This window comes from Zingiber officinale, chromosome 1B (genome assembly GCF_018446385.1).
Source record: "Zingiber officinale cultivar Zhangliang chromosome 1B, Zo_v1.1, whole genome shotgun sequence".
Lineage (NCBI taxonomy): Eukaryota > Viridiplantae > Streptophyta > Magnoliopsida > Zingiberales > Zingiberaceae > Zingiber > Zingiber officinale.
The window spans coordinates 106,729,251-106,751,260 of NC_055986.1; the positions used below are offsets into that span (position 1 = coordinate 106,729,251).

At 42.8% G+C, this 22,010-nt stretch overlaps 4 protein-coding genes and 1 long non-coding RNA gene across 5 annotated transcripts; all 5 read left to right on the forward strand.

Moving 5' to 3' along the window:
- Positions 1-7,344: 7,344 nt before the first annotated feature.
- Positions 7,345-8,823, forward strand: LOC121971082 (myb-related protein Zm38-like). Its single transcript, XM_042522184.1, has 3 exons — positions 7,345-7,599; positions 7,674-7,803; positions 7,896-8,823. Exons 1-3 carry the CDS (start codon positions 7,470-7,472, stop codon positions 8,656-8,658), a joined length of 1,023 nt encoding a protein of 340 aa, XP_042378118.1. The 5' UTR covers positions 7,345-7,469; the 3' UTR covers positions 8,659-8,823.
- A 1,692-nt stretch (positions 8,824-10,515) lies between these two features.
- Positions 10,516-12,502, forward strand: LOC121971074 (galactan beta-1,4-galactosyltransferase GALS3-like). Its single transcript, XM_042522172.1, has 2 exons — positions 10,516-11,933; positions 12,028-12,502. Exons 1-2 carry the CDS (start codon positions 10,759-10,761, stop codon positions 12,371-12,373), a joined length of 1,521 nt encoding a protein of 506 aa, XP_042378106.1. The 5' UTR covers positions 10,516-10,758; the 3' UTR covers positions 12,374-12,502.
- A 1,667-nt stretch (positions 12,503-14,169) lies between these two features.
- On the forward strand, positions 14,170-16,350 carry LOC121971067 (pentatricopeptide repeat-containing protein At5g66520-like). Its single transcript, XM_042522159.1, has one exon. The coding sequence runs from the start codon at positions 14,225-14,227 to the stop codon at positions 16,148-16,150; it is 1,926 nt and encodes a 641-aa protein (XP_042378093.1). The 5' UTR covers positions 14,170-14,224; the 3' UTR covers positions 16,151-16,350.
- Positions 16,351-19,237: 2,887 nt separating this feature from the next.
- LOC121971088 lies at positions 19,238-20,085 on the forward strand. The gene is made up of 2 exons (XR_006109066.1): positions 19,238-19,758; positions 19,839-20,085. It is a non-coding gene; the product is annotated as an uncharacterized LOC121971088 (long non-coding RNA).
- Positions 20,086-21,518: 1,433 nt separating this feature from the next.
- Positions 21,519-21,890, forward strand: LOC122040759. The gene has a single exon (XM_042600188.1). The coding sequence runs from the start codon at positions 21,519-21,521 to the stop codon at positions 21,888-21,890; it is 372 nt and encodes a 123-aa protein (XP_042456122.1).
- Positions 21,891-22,010: the final 120 nt, after the last annotated feature.

Genomic DNA, 22,010 nt, shown 5'->3' on the forward strand with positions numbered 1-22,010 from the left:
TGCTGAGTGACTCTACAAAGTTAGCAGATGAAGAGATCGACACTCAGGGGAAAGACAAGTTAGAAATCCATGGGTTGTCGTCGATAGGCCCATCCAAGGAGTCTAATGGCGAAAGGAAATGAGCCGAGCCACCGAGAGCGACACTGCCGCCAACACCGAGGACTTGCCACCCCACGTCCTTCATTGCTACTAGTAGCTATTCCCTCTGAGTCCACAACCTTCGTTGAACTCTTGATCCATCCCTTTCCGAATTGCCAATCGGAGTTATTCCAGCATAACTTGTCTCCTTTCTATTGCCACCCCCGAATGAGCCGACATCGACTCTTTTGATAATAATCTTGGTTGCCCTTTCCAAGTCTAAGGGCAGATCTAAATCCAGCTCGGAGCCAAGTGAACCAAGTAAACCTAAGCAGGTCAAAGCCACCCTTAGGTTATCTTCTCATAAATGGCTTAACACTCACCCAACTGAGCCACTTGCCTCGAAACATAAAATAAAGATCCAAGGTCCCCTGGCCCAAACTTGGGCAGATTCCCGAGCTCGAGAGGCGTCGAGCTCACCAGAGGAGTTAGTCAACTACTTTATTCAAGATATCACCAGCGTAAATCTTCTTTGCACTTATGCATTCCTCTATCTTGTATACTTCAACTAACATTCTCTTTACTTTGATAGTTTTGGGTGGTTGACTTAGCCTTATGTCAAAAATTGGCTAAGTTGAACCACGAGCACAAATTTCTACAGGGCACGGTCGGGGGAACGAGCGCATCACAAGGCTCACCCGAGTGGCTATCAACAGAGGTAGCTCAACTAAAGAAAGAGTTAGATAGTCAGTCGGATCTACTATTGGGGGCCGAGCGGACCCTGACAATAGAAAAAGATAAAAAAAACATGATCAGGCTATCCAACTCGAGAGGCTCTAAAAACAAGTGCAGATTTTTAATTCACACCTCCAGTAGGCCAACACTCGGAAGCTTAGGGCCATAGAAGACTTAAATATCAAGAACAAGGATACACAGATCTTAGCTAAGAAAATGAAAGAAGTAGAGGCCACCCTTCTCTCCAAACAGGCCAACCGAGCGGCTGAGCAAGCTATCAAGGAACTTTAGCTCGAGGAGAAACAACAGGCCCTTGAGGTAAAAGACGTCGAGCTAGAGGCTCTAAAAACTGAGTTGTAGGCCTCGAAGGCTGAGTTAGCAAGCTACAAAGCAAAAGAGCTCGATTAGTTGGAGGTATTCCAAGTGGAATGTCTGTGTTCCAAGGACTTCAATCAAATGCTCACCAATTGGACTACCAAAATATTCAGCTACGGAGTAGAGCGGGCCATTAAATAGCCAAGGGAGGGAGGCTATCTAATGGCCAACATTCCCAAAAACTTTATCTGGTGCTAGAAGATCATGGAAATCATCCTAGAGGACACCTTTCCATATTTTGCATAGTATTTCTTTTAAGATTTTCCGTGGTGTTTGTAAAAATTTAACAACTCTTTATGCTTAGCTATATATATTTATCCTTGTTTGGGGGTCTTCAAAAATTTTATCCCTTAGCATTTTGCACGCCCCTCCACTTGTATCTTCTAGCTTATTCGAGCGATATTTATGTGAACATACACTTGGGTAACTCCACAATTTGCAAGCTCAAAGAGCCCTTAACTAGCAATCAATTCTTTATAGTTAGTTATAAAAGCACGCTCACTTATATTGGTTGAATGACATAAGAATCTGAGACTTAGTCATGATAGTAAACTCACTTATAACTCATCTGATCTGAACTAGAGCATATGACTTAGTCATCAGAGCAAACTCACTTATAACTTATCTGATCAAAACAAGAGTCTGGAACTTAGTCATGAGAGTAAGCTCACTTATAACTGGGTTGAATGACACAAGAGTCTGGAGTTGGTCATGAGAGAAATCTCACTTATAACTTGATTGATCGGCTCAAGAGTCTGTCTGACACTTTGTCATGAGAGCAAGCTCATTCATAACTCGTCCAAACAACATAAGAGCCTGGAGTTGGGTGTGAGAGAAAACTCACTTATAACTCGGTCGAACGACACAAGAGTCTAGGACTTGGGTGTGAGAGCAATCTCACTTATAACTGGCCGAATGATACAAAATTTAGGACATAATTGTGAGAGCAAACTCACTTATAATTCGGTTGAATGACATGATAATCTAGGACTTGGCTATAAGAGCAAGCTTAATTATAACTCGTCCAAATGACATGAGAGTCTAGTACTTGGTCGTGAGAGCAAGCTCACTTATAACTCGATCGAACGACATGAGAGTCTAAGACTTAGTCATGAGAGCAAGTTCATATAACTCGTCAAAATGGCACAAGAGTCTAGGACTTGGGTATGAGAGCAAACTTACTTATAACTCGTCTGAATGACATGAGAGTCTGGGACTTAGTTGTGAGAATTTCACTTATAACTCGATCGAACAACATGAGAGTCTAGAACTTGGGTGTGAGAGAAAGCTCATTTATAATTTAACTGAAAGATATGAGAGTCTACGACTTGGGCGTGAGTGCAAGCTCACTTATAATTCATCTGAATGACATGAGAGTTTGAAACTTGGACATGAGAGCAGACTCACTTATAACTTATCTGAATGACACGAGAGTCCAGAACTTAGCCGTGAGAGTAAGCTCACTTATAACTTGGTTGAACGACATGAGAGTATAGTATTTGGTCGTGAGAGCAATCTCACTTATAACTCGTCTGAATGACGCGAGAGTCTATGACTTAATTGTGAGATCAAGTTCACTTATAATTCGGTCGAACAGCTCGAGAGTCTGGAACTTGGTCGTAAGAGCAAGCTCACTTATAACTCAGTCGAACAACATGAGAGTCTAGGACTTGGTTGTGAGAGTAAGTTCACTTATAAGTCAATCGAACAACTCGAGAGTTTGGACTTAGTCGTGAGAGCAATCTCACTTATAACTTGACTGATCAACACAAGAGTCTGGGACTTGGTCTTTTTGAGTTGAATTTACCTGCATTCATTGAGTATAAATTTCTACAATCTACATTAATTTAATATAGGCATACTCTCAAGCCCGATAGAACTGTAGATGATTCGCACTCAAAGGTCGATCCAAGTTTTTTCCTTCTGAGTTTTATAGGTAATAAGAACCCGAGCCGAGCTTTCACACTCAGTAGTTTTTAAGTTGACGCGAGCTTTGATCTTCACCACTTCCACATAGCATTTACATGCCACTAGTCGATTTCTTTTTACTTCGCCGATCGAGTTATCGATCGAGAATTTTATCTTTTGGCAGAAGATGGAGACGATGGCTCGAAATTCGTTTAACACTGGTCAGCCTAAAATTATGTTATAAGCAGAAGGTCTATCCACCACAATGAAGTTGGAGCGATGGATCCTCATGAGGGGCTCCTCCCCAAAAGAGATAGTCGACTAGACTTGTTCGATCAGTTGTACCTCACTGCTAGTGAACCCGTACAAAGGTGTTGTCATTAGATGAAGTTCGCTATTGTCTATCTGAAGTTGCTCGAACACCTTCTTAAAAATAATGTTGACTGAATTACCTGTGTCAATAAAAGTATGATATATGTTATAGTTAACTATCACAACCTTAATAATTATGACATCATATGGTATCTTTACTCCTTCCAAGTCTTTGGGGCCAAAGATGATTTTTGGCCCCTGTGCCTTCTCTTGGCTACATTTGACAGCGTGGATCTTCAGTCAGCGGACATATGACTTTCTTATCTGATTGGAATCACCATCGGTCAGACCTCCTGTAATCATATCAATGTCGACCCAGGCAGCATTGATATGATTTTCTTCTTCTTGAGTCAACTGGCGAGGTTGTTCTATAGATGCTCGAGCAGGTGCTCAGTTATTTTTTTGTTGGGGCCTTTGTTGGCTCCGATCAACCCTTACAAGGCTCCAGCCTGAGGTCTGTTCAGTTCATGATGACGCTAATGGTTAGGAGAAGGGGATCACTAGCGAAACCCCTAATTAACCGATTGACATAACTCTTGATTATAATGATAGTAATATTCTATATTGTGAGTTCCTGAGCGGTGGTAGGTGCAAAATATGGGAGGCCCATTGTTGGAGCTCGGGGAAGCGTGTCTATCTGACTTCTACATGTTGGACATGTGGCCTCGGCTCATGGTGATGTGATGGATGGCCTGATCAAGGCCCTTTGGGTGGCAAAGTAGGAGGGGGCACTCGGTGCTAGGGAGCGTGACAAGAGCAGAAGGAGCCACCTCCTTTTGAGCGGACTGAGCTTCTTCAATATTGATATACGTGGTGGCTTGTCCGAGCAGATGATAGAAATCCCTCGGAGGCTTTTTAATGAGGGATCGAAAGAAATCGCCATTGTGAACTTTTGAGAGAAGACACTCACTAAAATCTCTAGGATAGTTGAGCTAGGGAACATCCATAACCACTTGATTGAATTTTTTAATATAAGCCCTCAGAGTCTCCTTAGGCCCTTGTTTGAGAGAAAGCATGCTTAATTAGTGTCATCTTGTGGTAGCGGCGACTGTTGGCAAAATGATGAAGGAATATTTTGTGGAAATCCTTAAAGCAGTAGGTGGACTCATTCGGGAGACGGTTGAACCATCTTTGTATCGAGCTAGATAAGGTGGTGAGGACAACTTGACATTTGACTCTATCTGTGTACTGATGGAGGATAATTGCTTTTTTGAATTTGAATAGATGCATGGTCCTCTGGGTCGGTCGCTCATCCGTATTCTCCGATCGACAGGGGTCAGAAATGACTCAACAACTTATCTTCTAATATTTCTTGGGAGAACAACATGCTTGCCCGTTCAGGAGAGTCGCTAGGCATCGGAGCTTTATGTTTCCTCAGGTCACGGGCAAGTGCATTCTCAGAAGATGATCCCTGAGACCTTTCCGTTGGGCCCATGTCATCAAGGGGCGTTCGGAACAATGCTCAGTGATATGCAATCAATGATGAAGGTACGGGTGGAAGGCCAGTCGGCTGCATAGGTGCTAGCGGGATGGCGATCGGGGGAGGATGGATTTGTTGGAATTCGGCCAGGCCTTCCACTCGGGTTTTGCACTCAACCTGCGGGCCGGTTATAGATACAGTTGGGTCGTTAGGAAGAGGTCACACAGTTATTGCTTGTTGCTGTTGCGCCAATCTAGCCGCTCATGCGACTATTAATAATTCTAAATCTTCTTGCGACAAAGTTATTATGGTGAGTCGTCCAGTCTTGTTCATCTTCACGTTTTGGATGTAGATGAATTTCTCACAAATGGCACCAAATATGATCCCGTCTGAAAGTAGAGAAGATGGTTGGCTGAGAAGGTAACTCTGACGTTGACTGTTTGAAGATTCTGATTCAGCAAAAAATGACTTCGAGCGGTCTTGCGTGTCAAAAGGAGTGTTAGTGATAGGGATAGGGAAGGAGTCCCCACGTAGGCCCTCTGACGCTCAAGTCAGTGATTGAGTTAAATAGATGAACAGTAGGATGAACAATATTTATGAGTGTGTAAAATTGAGTAGCATTGCGTACTTCCGCCTATAGATGAAGAACCCTTTTATAGTGTTATTGTTTATTTGTGCACTAATCTCAAAATATTTTAAAAAAGACAAACCATAAAGATGTTCTGACACCTTTCCCAAAATGGACCCGCAATCTCTCTGTTTGGCAGAGTTCTAATGTATAACTTGTATGCAGAATATTCTTTGTCCTTCATAGTACAAGGCGCCAAAAATGAATATTATGCAGTTGGGTTGCAGGGCCCACCATATGTTTACATGTCAAGCCGACTGAGTTCCTCCTGTGACCGGATCGACAATTACTAGTAAGGATAAGCCGATCAGATTTATAAAGTTGTTGGGGACTCATCCCTCACTCGGCTCATCTGTTTAGCCACTGAGTTCGATCATACCAAGTGTTCCATTTATCCGATCAGACCATAGGTCTATTAGGCTGGATAGCTCAACTAGAATAGTTGATTATAGTAGCCCGAATGATAAAGAGGACTTTACGTTGGAGTGTACTGACTCGGTTCCAAACTCTAACCATTGTTTGACCGACCAAAGGGTTCGGTAGGATGATGAGGTTGAAAGAATCGTACACACTAGTCTAGAATGTTGACACTCCTTGATTTTAACTATCATGTCAGCTGGCGTCCTTAACTTTGACTTCACTTAGAGGGCCCCACCTCAATCGCCATATCGACAATCATACTTTAAGTGCTCAACCTTGATTAAGTTGTTTGATATAATTAACAAAAAGTTAATATCATATTGTATTTTTTTATATGGGTGTTGAGTGTGTAGGTTGTACAAGTTGCTTAAAAGTCTAACTGGTTATGGTTGAACAAGAGCTTAGCATATCAAGGTTAATCAAAAGTTTGACAGAATGATTGAAAGTCAAAGAAGTCAAATGCTAACCAAAGTTTTTTATAATAATTGAAAATCTAAGAGATCGAGGTTTAATTGGATTTTAGTAGCTAGGTTGTTTATAAGTTCAAAGCTCAAAGTTGATTAAGAGTTTTGTAAGAGTCACATAATCAAGTAGGGTTCTTGATTCGATAACTTAGACACCCAAAGAGAGAGATGGACTTAAAAGGAGTGAAGCAAGGCTTAAGGCAGCTTGATGCATCCTGTCCCTCAACTGTGATGAGGTCTCTCACCATTGTCTTCGGCTTCCAGTTATTCTTGTTAACAAAACACTGGGAGTTAACAAGTAAGGGATGAAACCAAAAGGGTTTAGGAAGCTTTGGGGATTAAACAACCATCCACCACAACTTTGACACACCCCCAAGAAACAAGAAACCTTTGAGTGGAGGAAGGAGAGAAGCTACAGTAGGCACCACACTACTCTTTTTTATCTTGATTACTGAACACCTATACAAACAAACAACTCAATATCACGGGCCACTAGATTTTCTTTTTTTTTTTCTTTTTTCGATCGTACATTTGGTGGCCATATTAAAAAATGCATTCATGTGCCACATATTAAAATTCGTCAGCAACCATCCTGCTTATTTTGGGTTTGTGCCATAAGAATGGATCAAATCTTTTCTTATGTCGATAGTTTATTTGCTCTTTTCACTTCAGTACAAGTACCAATGCTCGAGTGAGAGAATTCATTGCGATAGCTATCACTTGTATTGTTGATATATATACCAAGCTTCTTCAAGAATTAACGTACTGCTCATAATTAATTCATCTTTTGACCCGATATTATATTATATTCTCATGCGTTGGACAGGAAAATTGAGGGTTTGGATGAAACACAAGAAAGTTCTTGCTGGGTGTTTTTGGTCATGAGTGTGGATTAAGCTACACCACTTTTCCTTGTCTTCGTTATTTTCTTTAGAAACGGTGCATATGCTCTTATGATAAGAGAATTGTTCACAAGAACATAGCACAACCACTGTACGATTAGGGTTGGACCAGGCAGGGCTGTATATATAGTTTGGACAGGGATAATAGTGCTTGCCCTCGGAAATTAATGGGTCACCATTGCTGCAGCAAGCAGAAGATCAAGAGGGGACTCTGGTCGCCTGAAGAAGATGAGAAGCTCTTCAACTACATCACCACCCATGGCCATGCTTGCTGGAGCACTGTCCCTAAAGAAGCAGGTGTATATAAGATCTCTCTCTCTCTCTCTCTCTCTCTCATCTTTCTTTATTCACTTCTTTGGGATCAATTTTAGGGTTGCAGAGATGTGGGAAGAGTTGCAGGCTGAGGTGGATCAATTACCTGAAGCCTGACCTAAAGAGGGGCTCCTTCTCAGTAGAAGAAGAAAGACTTATCATAGATGTGCACAGAATCTTAGGCAACAGGTGCAATCCTGGATCCCTAATTAGGGTTTCATTATTTTTTTTTTCTCAGGTTCCTGCACGAGGCCTTTGATGTTTGTAACTTTTGCACTCAGATGGGCTCAAATAGCAAAGCATCTCCCCGGAAGAACAGACAATGAGGTGAAGAATTTCTGGAACTCATGCGTAAAGAAGAAGTTGATTGCTCAAGGCTTGGATCCAAAGACACACAACCTAATGCCGGCTTTGCGGCCCTGGCCCTCGACTTACAGCTCCAACAACTCAGACAATGAGCTTTTCCAATCTTCCACCACTGCACCCTTCACCATTAGCTCCCCTAGCAAAGGCTTTGATAGAACTAAAGGTTCTGATATAAAAAAAATGGCCAAGAACTCTGTGGACTTGACCACCTTACCTAGTCTGGTGAGACTGCCACAATCTGATGATGGGTTGCATGAGAGCATAGTCCCTGCGTCCAACCTCCATTACCAAGACAACCATGTGCTGATGAGCTTCACTAATGCTTCATCTTCTTCCTCTTTAGGCCACACAAACACTGCATCCCCTTCTTCGTTCATCAACAATCAAACTAGTTTTATGGATGATTGCATGTGGGATGGTAGCAACATGGAGCATTTCGAAGCCCTAAACCAAATTGAGGTGGGAGATGAAGTGGTGCAAAGGAAGGATCATGAACTGATGGAAGTGCAAACCACACTGGACGTCAGCGAGAAGGGGTTGATGATGGAAGCCTATTGCGGCGGTGCTGCCGCCGCCGCCGCGACGTTCGATCTCGAGATGATGGACAATTCTTTGTTGCCTTGTGGAGACTTTTACAATGGAGGAGGGTCCATGGAGGAACTGCAATGGGATTGCTAGGTTGTATAATTTCTTCACTGTTTTACTTCAGTTAGTCGTTTTTTTTAGCTGCAAATGGCAGCAAGTTAATTAAGTTGAGGCACATATATTGTTCATGCATGCATCTGATCATGTACCAATTCTGGATCTCATGGTGAATGTGATCAATGAAGAACTTTATTGATAGAATAATTAAGACCATGTTTCAAAAATAAATAAATAAATTCATAATTGGGAGTGTATATTAAACATTAAGATTGATGGATGGCAGTGTTTACATGGCTCTAATGTAGAAATTTCTTCATTCACTCTTCATGACAACTTAGGCTGAGGAAGAGAGCAGCAAGTTTCGTAAATTGTATTTTTTTTTTTCAATTTTGATCATGTTATCTATAAATTCACATTCTTAATGTATTAACTTGTATTGTTTTTCAATTTCAATCATTTTTTATTTGGAATTCAAATTGATCATCGGTAATTACCTAGATGGCGACAACAATGATAACATTAAAAATTAATTTGGACATTTTTACTTTTAGTAGTCAAATCGCCTATGTGGTAAATTTTTTAAGTCCACCAAAGCATTAAAATAAATAAGGAACAAAAAATTAAATTCACGTCACTTTAAAAATAAAATTCTTAAAAAATTATTAATACTTTGGTGGACTTAAAAAATTTACCACATAGGTGATTTATCCATCAAAAGTAAAAATGCCCAAATTAATTTTTCAATAAAAAAAGATTGAAATTGGAAAAGAAATACAAGTTAATGTACTAATAATGTGAATTTATAGATAGCATGCATGATCAAAATTGGAAAAGACACAACTTACGGGGCTAAAAATATAATTATCCCATAAGTTGAGATAAGATAAACTAGCATTTTAAACATATTGATTTTTATCAAACATTAGTAAATCCCTCCATGGAACTCTTTTATATAGGTATAATGAGCCTATTAACCTAGTGGGAACGAAATTTAGTAGGGTTGTAAATGAATTTAATAAATTTAATGTTCGGTTGTGTAATTTGATAACACTAGAAGCCATCTTACTTTTTGCAAAGGAAAAGGATTGTTGTTAATGAAAATTTGATTCGAGGGAGTGTTTGTGGAAGCTCTGTGAAGATACATTGATGATAACGATAGCACTCATTGTAAGATAATCAATAGGGTGCTACTCTGTTTCCACTTAGATTTGCAAAAACTCTATCCAGTATGCAATCTTCTGTTTCCACTTGAAGATTATTGATGTTAGTAGTTCCTTCAACAGTGCGGCAATTGTCTTTGGATACGTCTTTAACTTATTCCTTACATATCAAATGGTTACAGCATGATGCCAACAATGATACATGATTTCCTATATTCTTCTCTGCTAAATGTGCATGTGTCTTACTAGCAAAGATCTTTTTTTCTAAAATTTCCATGCCCATTCATTATGTTATTCATTAGGAGTTAACCAAACCTTTTGCAGTAGCTCACCTGCCTAAATCAACAAAGGCTTCAAAGTGCAAACAACAGGCAATTTTCTATTCTTACAAACACTCTCGAATCGATCTCACAATGATATAAACAAGCTTATCGAACAAGTTTCACATATCCTAATCTGATCGAGCCCATATCTAGGCATTTTTTTGTAATTTTGTAATCAGATGATCACCACCTCTATCACTGCCATCCTAGGTTGTTGCCCACTCCAATTACAACTGTAAACCAATAGAAGAAGATCTGACAATGTCAAAGTATGATGGGCTGTTTGAGAGACAGGCACGATCTTTGGAAGAAATATTTTGCAAAAATGACTGACTGCCAAATCTACAGTCGTTTTTGGCTGGAAGCTTCATATCAATTCACATGGTGCGTTCAGATCGGTTGATAGCGCAGCCCAGCACATCTCCAATTCAGACTTTGCTTGTCTCCTTTTTCTTTTATGTCTCTTTCCTCAAATCTTTCCAAGAACACAATTCCAGAATATTGGAAGTATACACCACGATATTTGGACGAGTAAAGTTGCTTTGGCCATTGTTGCTCTTAAAAGCAAAGCATCTTCTTCTCTTCTGCACTGTTCTTCTTCTTCTTCTTCATCATCTTCTTCTTCTTCTTTATTGTAAGTTGTAACAATAATGGCGAAGGAGAAGCACAAGGATGGCAAGAATTTTTCTGTTGATGTTTCTTGGAAATGTGCTGAGGTGAAGCTCCTCCTCGTCTCCCTCTTCTTCATTTGCTCTTTGATCACTTTGTTTGAGCTCTTCCCTTCAACTTCTAGCTTTCTCTCATGTTTTTCCGCAGTCGATTCATCTCCATCGCACCCTGTTGATCTATCCTCCTCCTCCTCCTCCTCCTCCTCCTCCTCTTCTTCTTCTCTTCCTCAAATTGTTCATTCTCTGAGAGCAGAACGGCTCGGGAATGACTCCGTCGTGAAGAGGTCCTTCAACCCGGTCGGCTCCGCCGCGTACCTCTTCATCCAGATGGGAGCTTACCGGGGCGGCGCGAACAATTTCGTCGTCGTGGGGCTCGCCTCCAAGCCTCTCCATGTCTTCGCCAAGCCCCGATTCGAGTGCGAATGGATCCCCCACGGCGGCGGCGGCGGCGGCAAAAATTCCGCCCCCATCTTCGCTACTGGTTACAAGATCCTCCCCGACTGGGGCTACGGTCGGGTCTACACCGTCGTCGTCGTCAACTGCACCTTCCCGAGCGCCGTCGGCCTCGACGGCTCCGGCGGCCGCCTCGTCATCCACGCCACCACGGGTGGCGGCGGGGACCGCGAGGTCACCGCTGCCGAGAATTTCGTGGCGGTGGAGGAAGCTCCAGGGAGCGTGGACGAGTCCATCTTTTCGGCGCCGCCTAAGTACGAGTACCTCTACTGCGGCTCCCCCCTCTACGGCGACCTCAGCCCGCAGCGCGTCAGGGAATGGATGGCCTACCACGCGCGGTTCTTCGGGGTGAGCAAGTCCCACTTCGTCATCCACGACGCCGGCGGCGTCCACCCGGCGGTGATGGAGGTGCTGCGGCCGTGGGCGGAGAAGGGAATGGTGACCCTGCAGGACATCAGAGAGCAAGAAAGGTTCGACGGCTACTACCACAATCAATTCCTGGTGGTGAACGATTGCCTCCACAGGTACAAGTTCATGGCGAAATGGATCTTCTTCTTCGACATCGACGAGTTCCTCTATCTCCCTCCCAAAACGAGTCTCGACTCGGTGGTCGCCTCGCTCGACGGATACTCGCAGTTCACCATCGAGCAGATGCCCATGTCCAGCAAGCTCTGTCAATCCAGTGACTACGGCAAGACTCCAAGGTGCCATTTTAATCTTAGCCACCTCCATTTCTTCTGATCGAGATTGATCATAAATATAACAGCTTCGATTCGATTCGATTCGACTTGTTGGTAGGATGTGGGGAATGGAGAAGTTGGTGTACAGGGACGTGAAGAGGGGAGTGAGGCGAGACCGGAAGTACGCGATCCAGCCGCGGAGCGCGTTCGCGACGGGCGTGCACATGTCGCAGAACGTGGCCGGCCAGAGCGCGCACAAGACGGAAGGCCGGATCAGATACTTCCATTACCACGGCACCATCGCCGACCGCCGCGAGCCCTGCAGGGAGTTCGTCAACGCCACCGCCCTCACCTACGACGGCACCCCGTACGTGCTCGACGACACCCTCCGCCGCGCCGCCGGCGCAGTGAAGAGGTTCGAGCAGAAGATGATCGACTCCAGGCTGTCGCGCACGAGGCAGTGATCTTTCCTTGCACAGATTTCTCTGCAAAATACACCATGATTTTTTTTTTAAAACTTTCTATTCTTTTCTATATAAATTATTGTTCATCCAATTTACCAAGAATTCTTAAAATCAAAGATGTTGATCTGATCATTGGCCCACGCACATTGTCGCTTCCTATGACGTCGATGCATGGGCGTCCCCGGTGGCCGAAGTGTGGAGGGGACCAGACGATGAACGGGAACAAATTCTTGCAACGGGAAGCTTTTCGAGCCCTCTGCCTACTTCGCATTCGAACAAAAATGAGACGATGATGGCGAATTTCGAAAGGGCTTCTCCAACTGCCTCCGACTTTGAATAAGATATCTTCTTCAATCGTTTTGTTCGCATAGCTATTAATTAATTATATCATGACTCTCTATCTCTATTAGAGAATTCAGTGAGCTAGCAATTGAGAGAACTTGATCGATAAAGTTCTTCATTGTATCAGTGCCATTGATTCTTAAACGTACGATATTATTTATACAATTTGAACTAGAAAAAAAAAATCAAATCTAGTGTGATACGGGGAATAGGAAGGTCCTTTAGTAGAGTTCACAGTAAGTCAAAAACTGAGTAACTACTGACCTATTAATATCTCCTTCTCTTAATCGACTAAGTTGATCGAATATGCTCTCAAAGGGTCTGCTCCTTGACTCCATCGGATTTGCACGGAGCTCTACTTCTTGTTCTCTTCCGATTGGATAGGCTCTCAAAGGGCCCACTCACTGGCTCCGTTGGACATGCATCAGGCTCTGCTTCTCGTTCTCTCCCGACCGACTACCGCCAATGGAACAACTTTCAAAGGGTCCCTCTCTCCGGCTCAATCGGACCCGCACGAGGCTCTGCTCCTCATTCTCTCCCGATTGACTATCGTTGATAAGACAAGCTCTCAAACGACTCCACTCCTCGGCTTCACCGAATCCACATGGGATCTACTCCCCGTTCTTTCTCAATCGACTACCGCCAATCGAGCAGATTCTCAAAGGGTCCCACTTTCCGATTTTGCCGGACCGCACGGGACTCTGCTCCTCGTTCTCTCCCAATAGATTACCATCGATCAGACAAGTTCTCAAAAGGCCCCACTCCCTGACTTCATCGGACCCACACGGGACTTTGCTCCCCATCCTCTCCCGATCGATTTTGTCGGACGTATTTATTAATTATCCTTGGAAAAAAATACGACTTGGAATTTTTTTACTACAACTCTTATTTTTTGTTTCAATCGGTTCCAATCTTTATTAATTTTGAAATGTCTGATGACATATAAAATACCCAACATTTTACTATTAGTGAAATTGAGACGCCACGTCAAAAATCACTCATCGTGATTCACTTAGTGGACAGAATGTGAGACTAGATGGTGTATCTTAGGATTAAACCGGTTATAAAATCTGAATATCTGATATAAGAAAATGAAAAGAATAGCTCGCAGATAATCTGCAACATAGTCTCCTTCCCAATTTCTGATGATGAACCAAACCCTGCTTTAGCCTGCATGATTAACACAGTTCAATAAGAAAAGAATTTCTGAAAGAAGCATACTAACTAGAGACCAATTCTGATAACAATTCCCTTTCATCGTACATTATAACTTAAATGGGAATTACTACAAGCAGATAAATAACAGCATGCCTATTCATTCGATAAACTTTCATATAACATAGAAAACAACTTACAAAGTTTCACGAGGGCGCCATAGACTTACGAATCAAGCTCATAGAAAACAACTTGTATAAACGGACTAACTGAACCAGCCGTTCCCAGCCCGGCCAGCCTTCTTAAAACCCCAATCCATTGATTTATATAGGACCGTGCCATCCGTGCCGTTGCATGACCGCCACTATGCTCTCCTATTCGCTATCTGCTTCTCCCCCTCAAACCCAAGCCCCCACGCAGAACCTCCCATGGCTTCCCACTCCCGAGCTGGCCTCGCAATTCCCCATCCTCCGCCACCTCCTCTCCTGCACCTCCATGCGCCACCTCCACCAGATCCACTCCCACACCCTCACTTCCGGCGCCTTCCGCGATCCCTTCGTCGCCTCCCGCGTCCTCTCCTTCGCTGCCCTCTCCCCAGCCGGCTCCCTCCACTACGCCCGCCTCATCTTCTCCCGGATCCCCTCCCCCGACGCCTTCACTGCCGACGCCCTCCTCCGGGGCTACGTCGGCCGCGCCAGTCCGATCGACGCCCTCCTCTTCTACGCCGACGTCCTCCGGTCCTCCGTTCGCGACTTCCCAAGCCCCCACACCTTCCCTCTCCTCCTCAGAGCTTGCGCTGGCATGCCCTCCCTTCAGCTCGGTGAAACGGTTCACGCTCAGGCGCTGAAGCTTGGATTCACCTCGCAAACGCCCACCCAAAACTTCTTGGTGCGAATGTACGCTTCGCGTGGCCTGGTGGACCGCGCAAGATTCATTTTTGATGGCGTTTCCGAACGCAACGATGCTTCGGTGAACATGATGATGGGTGGTTACTTGAGCTGTGGTCGAGTGGAGGAGGCACGCAAGCTGTTCGATGAAATGGCGGAAAGAAATGTCATCGCTTGGAGCGTGATGATCGATGGGTATCTTCAAAGCAGCCAATTCAAAGAAGCGCTGGAGCTGTTCCGTGAGATGTTGAAGCAGAGATTGGAACCCAATGAGAGTATATTGGTCAACATCCTCTGTGCTTGCGCTCACTTTGGGGCGATTGAGCAAGGCCTGTGGGTGGAGGAGTATATTAGAAGGAAGAACACGCAAGTTACTGTTAGGATCGGTACTGCACTTGTGGACATGTACCTGAAGTGTGGTTGCGTGGAGAAGGCTTTCGAGAGGTTCGACTCAATGGAAGAGAAGAATGTGACAACATGGAGCGCCATGATCTCAGGGCTCGCGATCAACGGGCGTGCTAGAGATGCACTGCACTTGTTTGCAGAGATGGAGGCAAACGGTGTGCTGCCAAATGAGGTGTGCTTCATTGGCGTGTTGAATGCTTGTAGCCATGCCGGGCTAGTTGACGACGGAGTGAAGTACTTCAAAGCAATCAACAACGTTTATGGATTGGAGCCAAATGTCCAGCACTATTGTTGTTTGGTCGATCTTTATGGTCGAGCTGGTCTTTTGGACAAATCTGAGGAGGTGATTGAGCAAATGCCGATGAAGCCTAACAGTGCAGTTTGGGGAGCCCTATTGAACTCTTGTAGAATTCACAAGAACGACACTTTAGCAGAGCGTATCAGCAAACAACTCCTTGAGTTGGAGCCAAGAAACAGCGGGCGCTACGTATTGCTGTCGAACATCTATGCAGCAAAAGGGAGGTGGGCTGAAGTAGCCGAGATGAGGAGGTTGATGAAAGAGAGAGGAGTCACCAAAACACCAGGGAGTAGCTTCATAAATTTGAAAGGAAGTGTTCATGAGTTCATTGCAGGAGATAATGCTCACCCCCAAAGAAGAGAAATCTACGCCAAGTTAGACGAGATGAGTAGAAAGGTGAGGCTAGCAGGACATGAACCTAGCACTGATCAAGTGTTGATCGAGATGGATGAAGGAGAGAAAGGCACTGCACTTCATCACCATAGTGAGAAGCAAGCACTTGCTTTTGGATTGATCAATGGGAAACCGGGCAATACTATCAGGATTATGAAAAACCTTCGCATTTGTGAGGATTGTCACTCCTTCACTAAGATATCATCTAAGACTTATGAATGTGAGATAGTTGTAAGGGATAGGAATCGGTTCCACCATTTCAGGGATGGTGTTTGTTCTTGTATGGACTTCTGGTGATTATTGAAATTCAACGTAATAACTAAAAATATTGATTAGATAACAAAAGCTAGCGTTTGGTGTAAAATACCGAAAATGGACGAATCACAATAAGGGAATTTTTAGAAATTTTCTGGAAATTTTTCGGAGATCGTATGGTGTAGGTTATAGGGGTAAATATTAGATCACGGAAAAGCATATTTAGGTTACCTCATTTAAACGAAGAAAAGTTGAATTTTTTCTTTTTCTTTTCTTTTCTTTTTCTTTTATTTTTTTTTCTCCTCTCTTGTCGCCGTGCCCTAACCCCTCTCTTTTCCCCTGCGCCTTCTCCTCTCCCGATCTCCTCCCTAACCGCTCCTTTTCCCAACCGGCGACTCAAGCGACGGTTTCTACTTCCTCGCGATTAAAGTCGTGGTCGAGGATTTTGCATCTTCTTCTTTTTCTTCTTTCCCTTCTTCTTCCCTATCTCCGTCGCTGAGATCAGGATGCGCTGCCACCCCCTCTTCGATCTCCTCTGTGCCAGCCACCGAGATTCCCCAGCCGATCTCTCACCATGCCTTAGCCTTCCCCCGGCATCTCCTCACCCGATCTTTATCTTCCTTGCGCCACATGTGCCCTATTTTGCTTTGACGCCACCGGATCAAGTCGGAGCCACCACTAATCGTCGGAGTGGAAGGGCTACCAGGACTCCGAGGGTCAGCGAAGAGTCTTCTACTTCCCCTCTGGATTTATTTTATTTTTCCCCCGACTCGGTGCCCTAGTAGTGGTCTTTGAGGTAGGTATTCGGCCCTAACCTCTACTTTGGATATCTGATCTTTAGGTGGGTTGATTCTAGATATCTGGTTTTAGGATCTACTGGTTTCCAACCAACACATTACTGATAATTGGAAGTTTCCTTCGCCAGAATCCTTGATCGTCATTAGCAACTGGAGAGGAAGAGGTAAGATGAATAGTTTTGGTTGGAATTAGGTTATGGTTGGACTAGTGTTTTCCATTCCTTTATCTGATTCGTGATCTCCACTCTTGATCTCATGGTTGAATTCCAACCAGTAGGGAAGAACCCAGCAAGGTGGTTTTCGCTTTCAGGAGTTCTTGTCCAACAGCTGCTTACCTTGAATTGCAACAGCCGACAACCCCTCATTCCAGCAGCAAACGACTTTTCATTAGCAGCAAACAGGGCTATGATTTGAGGTAAAGTGTAGAATCGTGTTACATTTTGTAGTGAATTTGGATTTACATGGTTAGATGTTATTCATCTGGTTCGTTAGGTTTAACCCGTATGATGGAATAATTAACCCTAGTTGAACGTTGTGTTATATTTAATTAGGGTTAAAGTGTCGGGTCTAATCTAAGCTGCGGTTAGATCCAAATTGTTAGTTAATCGAGAATAAATGAACGAAATAGGGTTTTGGTAATTACGAAATTACTTTAGCTAGGTGATATATATGTAGCTAAATTAAATGTGGTCATTACAGGACATTGATTTGGAATGAGCACTTCGACGCAGAGGTTATTTAGCTCGATCTCCATTTTTAAGGCGGATACTTTGACTTATTTTTTAGATATTGTCGTTTGATATGCATAGTAATATTTATCGAGTAGTAATATTTATGTTCATTTCTGCATTGGTATGTCATTATCTAGTACCTGAGCATGCTGTATTTATTACCTGCTTTTGCATTCATGTTCCTTTGATTATTTATGTCCTTAAAGTAATGACATACCATGCCTTATTATGTTCAGGACATTAATTTATTTTACCATACCTGACCTGTGTACCTAGGACATTCTATTTAATCCATATATCTTTGGGAACACATTTTGTAGAGATGGATAGGATCAGGATATTTCCATGCTTAGTGTCATGTATCATCTCGCATGATTGCATGCTGTGCGATAGTTAATTCAATTATTGTTGAGCACATCACCAGTTTCATGGATCTGCACACATAACCACTCATGGGTTAGTGGTTTTTATCAGGCAGGGTGTGTTGCAGCAGATTGCTCTGTCAAAGGCTCCGCTGGTCCACTCATGGGTAGTGTGACACAGCGTGGTAGCAGGACATGGATCTCTCTTCTAGATTGTTTCAGGGAGATGAGAGCATTGAGCTCCCCCACTTATGATTTGGGGCAAGGAGGATAGGTGTACTCCGACAGCATCTCGTCCACTCGGTCACTCAGGAGCAGTGATAGCAGAGTGCACAGTTGTTATAGCCCTACCCACTCGGTCTCATCATCGTAAGTGAGACGGCTGACTGGTGTCAGGGGTGATCAGAACATGTTGCATCATATGCACTGACTGCATTTATTACTTGTGTTTGCTGCACTTTATATGCTGCATATTTGGTGCGTGCATATGTTTGACATGGATACAGGATTTATGATACTCTCGGGCTGATGACCTTGTTATCCGTATCCCCAGGTCCTAGTTAGTACAGATACTCCTTCTCGTTACAGTTTTATATTTTCCATATGATATATCCAGGAGTCTGTACGTATATTTATTATTAGTTTTTATTTCTTACTATACATGTCAGTAGTTACCTACTGAGGAGTTGACTCACCCCGTTGATATTACCATTTTTAGGTTGAGGCTGTCAGGAGAATTTCCAGTCGCTAGTCCCCCTCCAGATTGCGAGAATTTCTGTTTTGGATATTTTCCTTGTTTTTTTCCTTATTATGTTATCTATCGTCTATGTTTTCAGCCTTGTATTTTTTTGGCACTTTGGATCTTGTATGATTCTTTATTATCGATGAATTTTCATTTGGTATATTTTCCTACATGTCTGCCTAGACGGTAGAAGAGGTAGGTTTAGATGTATGCTGATGATTTGAGTTTTTATGGGTGTAGTTGAGTAGGATATTTGAGATGATTTCTTTATCGTTGTTTTGATTTGATTTTTTACTATTAAAATGCATGGATACTTTTATATATATATATATATATATATATATATATATATATATATATATATATATATATATATATATATATATATATATATATATATAAAAGTTGTTATCAAAATTTCTTTTGATAAAAGACTCCTCGGGATATGACATTTGGAGCAAAATACCTTGAGCTTCTAAAAACAGAGGCATTTAGACAATGACTTGGAACTTGGAAGCACTCAAAAGAGATGGTCTCTTGGTTCAGAGATAAGATCACCTGCAAATTATTAGTTATCGACAAAAAAAAAAATGAATTTAATTTCTGTGTTCCGTATCCATCTACCTTTCCAATGGCAAATGTCCTGTTCAAGAGAATAACCACCAGTCACACCGTCCAGTCTTCTTCCCACCTGTCCTTCCTATATAGTCCAACTCATGACCCCATTGCTTGTCCATCACGCCCCCACAACTTCCCTCCCCATTCCAATACATTTATACTTCGTTTTGGCACCTGTTATATTTGTTGAAGTATGTCAAAATTGGATCAGTCATCAGATGATGCTAAGACTGTTTCCAAAGGTGCATCTCTGAAATTAATTGTATCTTTTCTGTTTGAGTGACCATATGTTTTACTCTCTTCTATTGCTTCAAGATGGAAATAGTCGAGATTCCAAGATGAGTTTCTCAGAGGATGAAGAGAATTTAATTGCCAGAATGTATAGTTTAGTGGGAAGGAGGTTGGTGGGCTCTCGATTTGTTTCAAGTTATTTGTCGTGCAAGTTTTTATTTTCTGTTTCTTGTTGTTTTGGGGAAGCAGGTGGACACTGATTGCCGGGAGAATCCCAGGGAGAACAGCTAAAGAGATTGAGGAGTACTGGACTTCAAGATACTCAAGTGAATGACCTGGTGGCTCTGTACATAGCAAGCAAATTTTGTAAACTAATTTCTCTGTAAATTGCAGCCTTTTGGTTCTCAAGCAGATGTTCCAGCTTCGCTGTATTCAAGGGCCATGCCCATGTTTCTCTAAGATTGGAATGAGTCTTCTTATCTAAGATTCTCCATAACCTTCAGTCGGTACATTTTTCATGAGTCAGGACTATAAAAGTACGTATCTGAGAATGACCTCCATTTAATAGAAGAAGACCTCTTAGACCTAAAGAATATGCCTAAAGTTTCAGAGCTTTATTTAATTGTGGATTATAAGAAATAGGAATTGAATTTGAAGAACAGAAGCTTTTTCACACTTGTTGTGTTGCCTAGATTCCTTTCATGGTCTCCTTACACACTCAAACTTGTTTTCTTTTGAGTCTTTAGGGTTTCCGTGGTAATGAATTGCTAGCAATTTTGAGACTTCAATGAGTTGAAGGCAAGGAGGTGATTGGCTTAGTAATCATTTGTTGAAAGAAGAAGCTATTCACAACTTTAGGTCAATAAGCTTTAAGCAAAAGCAGAGGAAAGATTAAAACATGGAAGCAACAGAGAAAAGAAGAGTAAACTTGGTCTTACCTCCTAAATAAAGTGAACATCATGTTCCACCCGCTCAAATAAAGATGAACGAATCAATCCCAAAGCCCATACACTGTTGGAACAAGCGTGCAGTTCTTTATCAAATCCATATTTTTGCACTGAAGATAATTAAGAATCTTCTGCAGCATGAAATGGCAAAGTAACTTTGAAAACAGCAGGAGCACTTTGTTGACGAAAAGGCACAGTTCATACAAGAATTGAGAAACTACAGTCTGTATTTGATTGCGTTGAAGGGAAGAAAATGAAAGAAAAATTTTCTCACTTCATAAACTTTTTGTTTTGAAAAGAAAGGAAGGTAGATCGATTTATAAACAATTAATCAGGATTTTTTTTTCTAGGAATAGTATTTCTGAACTTTCGTAGATGACTCGCCAAAAGCAAATTTTACCACACTTCCTAACTTACGAATAATTAATTAAATTTTACAATTTCTTTACAGAAAAATGGGAAACAAATAGGAAAATAGTGACAAACATGCACAAAGCACGTGCCTTTGAGGGCCGAACTGTGTTTAGGATATAGATTCCATTACATTGCGTACACACAAACGATCGCGAAATCCAACCAAACATTCCGCGCGATCGCCGGTTCACACCATGCCGGCTTCGTCTCCTCCGGGACCCGCCGCCCACCACCAGCAGTGGCCCCGAAGCAAGTCACCAGCCGGCCAACCGCCCCCTCCACTCCACCACCGCCAGGCCCCGCCGCCGGCTGTGTTGGTCTGGCTCACCAGCGACTTCCACGAATCAAGAACAATTTTAGTTTACTAATATCTGGGCTAGATTGACCACGTGATTGTCACGTGCTCGTTTGCATGCCTCATCTCCAGTTCGCCTTTATAAATCGAGACCTCTTAATCTCTAGTCACCTCCCTTCTGATTTCATCCGTCACGCGCATTCTAATTGACAGAAAAAAAACAAGAGGGGAAAAAATCATTCGATTTGCTCATCTAGAAGAAGCAGAGCTTCGATGGGGAACTGCATCGACTCGGAGAGGCCGGCGACGTGGGTGGACGAGGAGGACGAGTGGGAATCCCAAAGCCCAAGCTGGCGCCACGAGAGGCAGAGAGAAGGCAGGATCAGTTTACTAAATAGGTCGGAGGAGGAGGTGGAAGAAGAGAACAGGAGGAAGAGGACTGCGACGACAAAGATCAAGATCAAAGTAAGCAAGAAGCAATTAGAGGAGCTGCTGCATCAGGTCAACGGCGATCGGCCGGTGGCGTTCCGGCGAATTCTGGCGGAACTGGCGAGTGAATCGTGGAGGGAGGCCCGCCGTGAGCAAGAAGATCAGGCCGGGCATTGGAGGCCAGAGCTGCAAAGCATACCGGAAGTGCCTGAGTGAATATATATCTATATATATATATATATATATATATAATTTGTTTCAAAGATATATATATGTTTTTTTAAATACCCTGTAATTAGTAGTTAGTTATTTCTACTGTCCTCATTGATTATCAAC